The 10,274-nt window shown below is 40.6% G+C and overlaps 1 protein-coding gene across 1 annotated transcript in view; it reads left to right on the forward strand.

The window, feature by feature from the left end:
- Positions 1-7,075, forward strand: part of LOC124134571 — a 32,098-nt gene extending 25,023 nt beyond the window's left edge. The window contains exons 17-18 of the mRNA XM_048393056.1: positions 144-283; positions 5,760-7,075. Coding sequence (XP_048249013.1) covers positions 144-283; positions 5,760-5,975 — 356 coding nt within the window. The 3' untranslated portion in view covers positions 5,976-7,075. The remainder of the gene's footprint in view (positions 1-143; positions 284-5,759) is intronic.
- The last annotated feature ends 3,199 nt before the right edge of the window (positions 7,076-10,274 follow it).

Below are 10,274 nucleotides of genomic sequence, written 5' to 3' on the forward strand. Positions count from 1 at the left end.
AACTGGCCCTCGTGGGTTTCACCAAAGTGGTAAACGTCTGAGACCTGCTTCACTTCGGGATTACCTCCCACATTAAGCAGACACACCGTTAACAGCGGCGTTAAACCAAACTCACTCACATTATGACTTCATTCTATGTACAGATGATGATGACATGGACCACCACATGGGTCTCACACTCCTAGAGAAGATCGTCATCGGCGTCAGCGCTGCTTTCATCGTTGTCGGCATCGTCGTATGCATCTGTAAGATCAGGGAGATGAAGACAATGAAGAAGTCTTCGGTATGTCAATGTCATGAGATTATATCATAACGCACCGTCCATCCTTCGTTCTCCTAATTCACAGACATATGAGACTAGTCCACAAAGTGTTGTCTGAGTCACAGAATTCACCACCCGGATTAGAATAGGTCTTCAGCAACCCATGCATGTCATAAAAGGCGAATATGCTTGTCGTAAGATGGGATCAGGTGGTCACTAATTATGCACCTGCGCTTTTGAGTGCATATCACGGTGCATCCTGTGTGTTGAGTGTCATGTTGAAATCATTCCTGAATCCTTTTTTCACTCAGTCTTCCGTTAGTTTATATGAAATTGATATGTCTGTTATGTAAAATCGTAGTTATCTTTTCTTTCTTTTTTTTCATTTAATTAAAAATTAATTAATTAAAAATATTCAGAAATAGTTCATGCTTAATATGAGGTATATTGTGCAGACTAAGAAATAGTTCATGCTTAATACGGGGTACATTGTGCAGACTAAGAAAAAGTTCATGTTTAATACGAGGTATATTGTGCAGACCAAGAAATAGTTCATGCTTAATACGAGGTATATTGTGCAGACTAAGAATAGTTCATGTTTAATACGAGGTATATTGTGCAGACTAAGAAATAGTTCATGCTTAATACGAGGTATATTGTGCAGACTAAGAAATAGTTCATGCCTAATACGAGGTATATTGTGCAGACTAAGAAATAGTTCATGCTTAATACGAGGTATATTGTGCAGATTAAGAAATAATGAATGGATCGGATACGTAGTTTATGCGTCGTTTGAAGTACAGTAAAGTACGGTTATAACGAACTCAAAGGGACTACTAATTTTAGTTCGTTATAACCGTAGTTCGTTATAAGCATATATACAGCATAACTACAGCAAGTAGTCGGGACCAAAAAGTAGGTTCGTTATATCCGTCAGTTCGTTATAAGCGTGTTCGTTATAACCGTAGTTTACTGTAGTTTCAATTGGACTGGAATACTTTCATTAAGCCATCTTACTATAATTACAATGATATAAAGTACAGCAATGAAAGATTAAGAGAACAAATCATGCCAAATAGTAAGCCGTTTCAGCATGGTAATGAGTTTCAATACCGTATCTAAGAAATATGGTGAATATGTTGGGGATAACCATGCGCCATGAGGGGTGGTTGACATCATCTTGCCAGATTTCTTCCCAGAGGACAACTTCAATTATTCGAAAAGTTTAAAAGAAGTTATTTCACCGATCGATAATTGATGTGGATGCGCCACCTTGATGGATACTTTAGGTCACAGGGGAGGTAATTTGAACAGCGTAACGACGTCACCCATTATGACGTAACTCAAAAAGTGTACTTTATCACAGGATATGTTAGCAAAGTATCTTAGAATAACCGGTAAACTGTGATCAGAAATATATACGTCTTTAGAAAGTACTCCAGTAGAAAAGTATAATGAAATAATTTAATTAATTAATATACACATGTAACGTTAACTTACTATCCAATATCACAGCTGGCAAATGACTTTGCATTCGAAAATGGATCATACGAGTTTTATAGAAGCAAGAAGGACCAAGCAGTCTACCCTTGTGAACACACAGTAAAAGTCATTTGGTAAAATTGTAATTTTACTCGCACACTTTGTGTATTTTGGCATGGTCTTCTTGCGGCTTGTTTTATCTTATTCACTTTCATATTGCATGATTTTGTTTTTGTTTCATCCTTATGTGGTATATTTCTTTTGGGGTATCCTGTATTTGAAGGTGAAGGTTATAAGGTCATACATTTTAGTTTATAATCATTTGTTGTTTTTCGCTTGAATCGTCTATTTTATTATTTATTTTGTGTTCAGTCCATTCATTACATATATATATATATACTATCGTTGGCGTATTTACATGTATACGAGGATTATGATTAATATATTAAGTATTGAAACAAGTTCTCCTGGAATACGCCCAATACCTCATATAGGCCCTAAGACTGGATTTTATAATAAAGAGAACAAAAGTGGGCGTCACTGTCCAATTCAAACATGGCCGTCACTACTGCCATTTTGAAAATTTCATTTTAGCTTATTACTAGATATATCACTGTGATTTGATATGTGGTAAATGTGTGAGTAGTGTGTGCTACCGGTTAATGCAGAACGTGCTTTTCGCGAACACCTGGTGTCATCACTGATTTTCAGCGATTCATTCCTATAATTGTTAGCCCTCGTTTGCCTTTTACGGCCAATGGAATATGTGTCGGCAGACTGTTCACTTCTGTCGTTGATGTTTTTTATTTACGTATACCAAAACATATATGCATGTTGCGCTCGGCTATAACCTTCGTGTTTACATCTGCTGAAATGCGTACCCGACAAGTTTAAGATCACAGAAGTGATGTTCTAACACCCAGTATATTGCAAGCGTTATTGAATACATGTGCGTGTGTGCATTCGTGCGTGCGTTCGTGCGTGCGCGCGTGCGTTTTGCATTTGCATTTGCATTCGTTAATGTTCTTTCAATTACCACTCATTATTGTTGCAAAATTAAACGGACTCATGTGGGCTTCACCCTCTGGGCATTATTTTTTGTCATCATCATCGTTTCTTGTAAAACTGTACATTTGCCTCAACAGATAACAAAAGAAGGGCCCCCCTATGAACCATACTTCGAACGCAATATGAGCAAAGATTACAACATTAATGCCAACCCTGAAAAAATGATTCGGTAAACACCAGTACAAATTTCACCACAGTGTAAACAAGCAGCGCTTTTAAAAATGCGCACCCTAATAAATAATATAACTATTCTGTACGTCGGCGGTGTCTCACACAGAAAGCTGTGAAGTACGGTGGCCCATAAGGGACATGGAGTCTGTTTTTCCATATTTTGATATTTCACTTACATTTATCGTAACCTTTTGCAAATTAACACGATTTGTCTTACAAATATGTGATAAATCATGTGTAAAGAAGATATTGAATCGCTGAAAAACGAAACGAAATTGTCAAAAACTAAAATGAAAATGTCAAAAACACAAAACGAAAATGTCAAAAACTAAAATGAAAATACAGAAAACTATTTACACCGCGGTGATAATATTTACACCGCGGTGGAAATAGTTTTCTGTGTATTCATTTTAGTTTTTGACATTTTCGTTTTGTGTTTTTGCAATTTCATTTTAGTTTTTGACCTTTTCGTTTTGGTTTTTGACATTTCCATTTTAGTTTTTGACATTTTCACTTCACATTTCAGCGACTCAAAAGCTACTGAAAAGTACATTTTCTATGTTTTCGGATGTTTTTATACATGATTTATCACATATTTGTATGGCAGATTGTGTTAATTTGCAAAAGGTTAAGATAAAAGTAAGTTCAACATCAAAATATTGAAAAACAGACTCCATGTCCCTTATGGGCCACCGTAGTGAAGTATTAACACATTAACCTCTCCGAACACGGCTTAACTATTTCCTACTAAAGGTGCTCAAGGTCATAATGCTTAATTATCATATTTGCCTTCCATACTCACCATCAGAATATTTTATCACTGTATCATACGACAGACATTCAGGTATCTGGGCCCACTTGCACAAAGCCATCTTAGCGCTAAGTTGATAGTAGCTCCCATACTTTAACATAGGCTTACGATAGTCTTAGCGCTAAGATCGTTTTGTGCAAGTGGGTCCTGGTCTTATAGTGGTCATGTATTTATCTGGTAATGGATGTGTAGGACTTATGTGTTGTATAAGTACATGTATGTGAGCAGGTGTTGGGTTTTAACGGCGAGTATCCTGATTGAGTGAGTGAGTTAATTTTTATCGTCGCATCGGCATTATTTCAGCCAAAGAACGTGAACTAGTTGATACATACACGTGTCCTAAATGAGGGAGGGCGTGTGTGGCGAGTTTAAACCCATGAACATAGGTTTGCTGCTGACATCTAAGGGGCACAACCGGAGTGGACCCTAAGGCATCGATGTCTCAGTTGTACCCTGGGTCGCGACTGATCACATGATGTCCTCAAACAACATTTGCTCTAACGTCCATAAATATATGGGGGTTCGATCCCCGGCCGCGTCATACCAAAAGACATTAAAAGATGGTACTTGTTGTTACCCTGTCTGGCGCTCGGCATTAAGGGGATAAAACAAGGACTGGTCGGCTCGGAGTCAGTATACTGTGTCTGAGTGGGGTATTCATGTTAAACTGCGGCATGGTATCTCAGTGGGCTAGAACTATAAATCGGCATCAGTCCGGAGTAGTACAAGCAACCACACACACACACACACACACACACACACACACACACACACACACACACACACACACACACGTGCATGCACGTCGCTATATAAGTGCAATGATCTTGGACGCGACGTTAAACCCAATTTCACCTCACCCCATAAATATGTCCTCTAAATTCACAACATAATGGTGGGCACCGGTGGCCCAGTCGTCTAAGGCGCAGCGATTGGCTGTGTAGATTTGCGTCCCTTGGTCACGCCAGAAAACTATGATTTCGGTTCGAATCCCGGTTCGCCCTGATTGTGTTTGTAGGTTTGTCAGCACCATACCCTTGATCGTGGGTTTCACCATAATGGTAAACGTCTGAGACCTGCATCACTTCGGGTTTCCTCCCACATTAAGCTGGCACGCTTATAACTGGAATACTATTAAAATTGGCGTTAAACCCAACTCACTCACTCACTCACAACACAATGTGTATTTGAACAGTGTCTTACGTAACCCTAACGTCAAGCGCTTGCAGGAGCAGAAGTGGCACAGTCGTTAAAGGTGCCGCAAATAGCGTGCCAGAAAAAATCATGGGTTCGAATCCCATATTGGCCATAGCAATGTGGGTTTCCCCACATAAGACCAGCATCACTTCTCGCTTTCATTATACATCAAGCTGATACGGCTTGATATAACAGAAATACTGTTCAAAGCAGGGTTAAACCATGCTCACTCACACAAAGGCAAAACATAGTTTGCATCTGCTCACATAGGAGCGGTATCTCATGTATACTTACGACGAGTAACGTGCACGTTATACTTCTTTTTCAAAAACCACATTTTTCAGTAATTACAGGGGGCACGGGTAGCCCAGTCGTCTAAGGGCTGTGCAGAGTTGCGTCCCTTGGCAACGCCAGAAACCTATGATTGTGGGTTCGAATCCCGGTTCGCCACGATTATGTTTCTAGGTTTGTCAGCACCATACCCGTGCTCGTGGGTTTCACCGAAGTGGTAAACATCTGAGACCTGCATCACTTCGGGCTTTCCTCCCACATTGAACCGACATGCCGCGATATAACTGGAATACTGTTAAAAGCGGCGTTAATCCAAACTCACTCACTCAGTAATTACACCCAGGAACATGACGCAATATTATTTATTTTACAGAGTTAATGCATTTGGAAATGTACATCCATGTTTACATCCATCGATAGTGAAAAACAGGGGTATCAATTATATGTTTACGTTGTCTCTTATCGTTTATGTTACAGAGTCTAGAGAAACTACACAGCGGCAGGGGTGGCAACGGCAGCAACGGAAGTCCATCAGTAAACGTAGATGAGAAACAAGGATACATTCCAACCAGAAGTACATCAACAAACTCATCGCGCATGACATATGACCAGTTCCTCAACACTGTAGCCCATGAGAAGAAGGGGATCCCTGATGTGCACACAAACAAGATGTACGATGTCTACGTGCCTTAAATTGTGTATGTGTAATAGTGTATGTATGTCCATTTTGAAAAGAACCCGAAATTATTTGAAGGACATGCATCAATGTAAACATTTTAACCACATGCACATGATATAGTCGGAATCGTATAATGGACAGAGATTTCGTATGTAAGCGGAAAGGGTTTTGTTGCTCTAATTTAGATATGTATTGTTTATGCTTTCCCTAACGATCTAAAAGCTCCCGTTTAAAAGAACGTATACACCCATGTTTGATGGTGGCTGAAAATGGAACAAAAAAGAAATAGTTATTCGATGGTAATGTGATAGGTTTGGACATAACGTTTGCAGTATTTCGGCGACTGTTATTCTTTGGCCCGGCAGAATGTATTTGTGTGACTTCTTATTGTACATGCGGCTTGGAAGAAAGAGGGTTTTTTTAAACTTATGTATGATTGCATTACTTGTAAACAGATATAACTTTAACACGTATTTTAATCAGCAACACGCCTAAACCTAGCTGCGGATGTACTTCTGTCAGGGATAACAACATATACCATCCCAATGTATCTCATGATTATCCGTGGATGTTTTTTTGTTTTTTTGTGCAATAGCATAGCGCCCAAAGGATATTGAGAAATCCACTTCTGTTTAAGATAATTATAATCACGATTTTGACGATGTATTTTGACGATGAGCGCTGGTCGCTGCCGCCTTGCTCTAAGTAGTGAAATATTCACCATATCTTCATCACTACACTGGAATGCAGGTTGTCTTACACTTATAGGCATTTAACGATTATCATATCTAGCGTCACATTTTGCACGTAATGTATAAGATCCGTTGTTTGAGTGAAGGGTGTATTGAGTTGTCCTTTATGGGTGCACATTTGACTAATTTAGATGTATCTTTCCATAATCCCAGCTTTTATTTGACGTATGTGCAATTTCGTTTTCAAAGTTAAAATCTTAAACATTTACATTATCATATATGTGTATTTTGTCCTTGGATTGTTTTAATTCCAGCTGTTATTTGACGTCTCTGCAATTTCGTTTTCCAAGTTAAAATCCTAAACTTTTACATCATTATATAAGTGTATTTTGCCCCGTGAGATAAATAAAATCTGAACACTTGGTCTGGTTTGATTTGTGGTGACAAACTAATTCATATGGATTCAGCTTGGTTATTGTCTCGCACATTTCCTGTCTGTGAGGGCACGGGTGGCCCAGGCGTCTAAGGCGCCGCGATTCGCTGTGCAGAGTTGCGTCCCTTGGGCACGCCAGAAACCTATGATTGTGGGTTCGAATCCCGGTTCGCCCAAATTATGTTTCTAGGTTTGTCAGCACCATACCCGTGCTCGTGGGTTTCACCGAAGTGGTAAACGTCTTAGACCTGCATCACTTCGGGCTTTCCTCCCACATTAAGCTGACACGCCGTGATATAACTGGAATAATGTTAACAGCGGCGTTAAACCCAACTCACTCACTCACTCACTCACTCACTCACTCACTCACTCCTGTCTGTAAAACCCAAACTAGCCTTTGACACTAGTCTCATACCTGAACTCAGAGCTCAGAGCCGTATTGAAGGTGACCTGTCAATCCATGTTCTTGTTACTGTTTCGAGGTGATTATAACCCAGAAATCGGTGAGTGAGTGAGTTTGGTTTTACGCCGCTTTTAGCAATATTCCAGCAATATCACGGCGGGGGACACCAGAAATTGGCACATTGTACCCATGTCGGGAATCGAACCCGGGTCTTCGTCGTGACGAGCGAAGCTTTAACCACTAGGCTACCCGACCGCCCCCCAGAAATCGGTGCGTACATTCCTAGATTGAACTAAATCAGTAAATGGCCGCACAATATCAATAAATAATCAGTACGTTATATTGAAACTAACAATTTTAGATTCACAGTCGAAGAAGGCAACTTATTGGCAAACGTGGCAGATGCAGCATGTTTTGTTTGTTTGTTTGTTGTTTAACGCAGCACTCGGCAATATTCAAGCTATATGACGGCGGTATGTAAATAATCGAGTCTGGACCAGACAATCCAGTGATTGATATCATGAGCATCGATCCTCGTAATTGGGATACGATGGCATGCATAAACCAAGTCAGCGAGCCCCACCATCCGATCCCGTTAGTCGCCTCTTACGACAAGCATAGTCGCCTTTTACGACAAGCATGGGTTGCTGAAGACCTATACTCTACCTGGATCTTCCCGGGTAATTAATTATAGTGCGGGGCGGTCGGGTAGCCTAGTGGTTAAAGCGTTCGCTCGTCACGCCGAAGACCCGGGTTCGATTCCCGACATGGGTACAATGTATGAAGCCAATTTCTGGTGTCCCCCGCCGTGTTTTGCTGGAATATTGCTAAAAGCGGCGTAAAACCATATTCACTCACTCACTTAATTATAGTGCACCCACTGTCGAATCTCTTGAAACAGACCTGCTTCCGTTCTTTGAAGCTGGTAAGAATTCGGTATTTTCAAAATAGGCATCCACTACGTACTGGTATCGAAGTAAAACAGGCATGGAATCGCCCTCTTTTCGCTCTTATGTGGAGGGAGCCTTTTTAGAAACTGTCCCATCCCGAAACTCGATATTTCACTGGTACTGACATTCCCCACATATCATTTGATGCGACATCAAAATGTGATGATCCATAGAAGACGTTTTGGCCAAGAGTTGTGTTTCACACAGCTTTTAACAGTATTCCAGTTATATCGCGGCGTGTTAGCTTGATGTGGGAGGAAAGCCCGAAGTGATGCAGGTCTCAGACATTTACCACTTTGGTGAAACCCACGAGCACGGGATGGTGCTGACAAACTTAGAAACATAATCGGGGCGAACCGAGATTCGAACTCACAATCATAGGTTCCTGGCGTGGCCAAGGGACGCAACTCTGCAAAGCGAATTGCGGCCCATCAGAAGACTGGGCCACCCGTGCCCCCTTTGGCCAAGTTAGGCTGTGCTTTAGAAGAATGCAATGTACAAATTATTACATTATGGCTTCAATATTTAAACTAAAACATGTAACTAATGCACACGCACACGCACACGCACACGCACACGCACACGCACACACACACAAGTGTAGGATCATCCAGTCTAAACAATCTTTTATTGGATATACAGATCGATCGTGTTTTTTCATACAAAATCTATGAAAGTGTTCATGTATAACAAAATAAATTTTAGTCGCCGATCACCATGCGCACTGACCGACACTGCTGTGAGTGTGCCCTGTTCAATGTGTTAAGTGTGTCAGTGCTATTTTAGTCAAGTTCAGAGCAATCTTTATAAAAGCTCAGCTACAAGATACAAATAACGATAAAATTTACTTTGACTTGCTTTTGCATGTGTTTGTGACTGGTACCACCGGTGGGGCAGGATACGCTGACCTTTTCGCGAACACCAGGTATCATCACCATTTCATAGTGATTCATAAACACATGCTCATGATATCGTCGGAATTATCCAATCGACTTTACTTTTAGCAGACATTTCTGATGAATATGGAAAGGTTTTCTCGCTTTTATTCCACAAGATGGAAACTGTAAATGGGACATGGCAAATCTTAGGGGGATACTGAGATGGACAGAACAGGCGAATATGACCGCGACATCATATGTTGTGTTCTACAAAACAATAGGTGCCATAGTTGGGATCTATCTGATCATAGTGTCGGCTGTTGCCGACCTAGTCGTAGCCCACGCCGTGACGTGATGTATCTGCACTGTCGTCGTTTATCGGCTGCTCCGGGTTGTGTCGCCGTCTGCAATGGTATGCGTTTATCATGGCGACATGGCAGGAAATTAAATCCGTAAACGAAAAAAAAAATGTTGGAAACATTTATCATTTGATCAAGTAATTGAATAAAGCGTTGGCGAGTTGGCTATATAAATCTAATTAGTAAAGCAGGACCAGAAATACATGACCCGAATCACACCTGTGACCAGTGATGGCTATAACTGTTACATTTGTCAAATACGTCTGCAGATGAGCAGATATCACCTAAACAACTAATTATCGTAATCGTGAATCGAACATATTGGAAATTTCACCCTCGCGACGATAACATGTAGAGTTTGGTTTTCAGCCTTATGTATCCCAAGTTGCAAGAGACATCTAAAAAAGTTATCTGACTATAATAGTCCAGTTTCCATTCTTACCGAACTAGGCTGGAATTCCGGATTTACATCCAACCATGCATTTAAGATGTGTTGACATGCAATCAACCAAGTCATCGATCCACATCAACCGATTCATTTAGTTGCCTCTTACGATAAGCATACGTGGCTGGGGATATATATTCTTATCCGGACACC

This window comes from Haliotis rufescens, unplaced genomic scaffold (genome assembly GCF_023055435.1).
Source record: "Haliotis rufescens isolate VD_foot unplaced genomic scaffold, xgHalRufe1.0.p SCAF_112, whole genome shotgun sequence".
Lineage (NCBI taxonomy): Eukaryota > Metazoa > Mollusca > Gastropoda > Lepetellida > Haliotidae > Haliotis > Haliotis rufescens.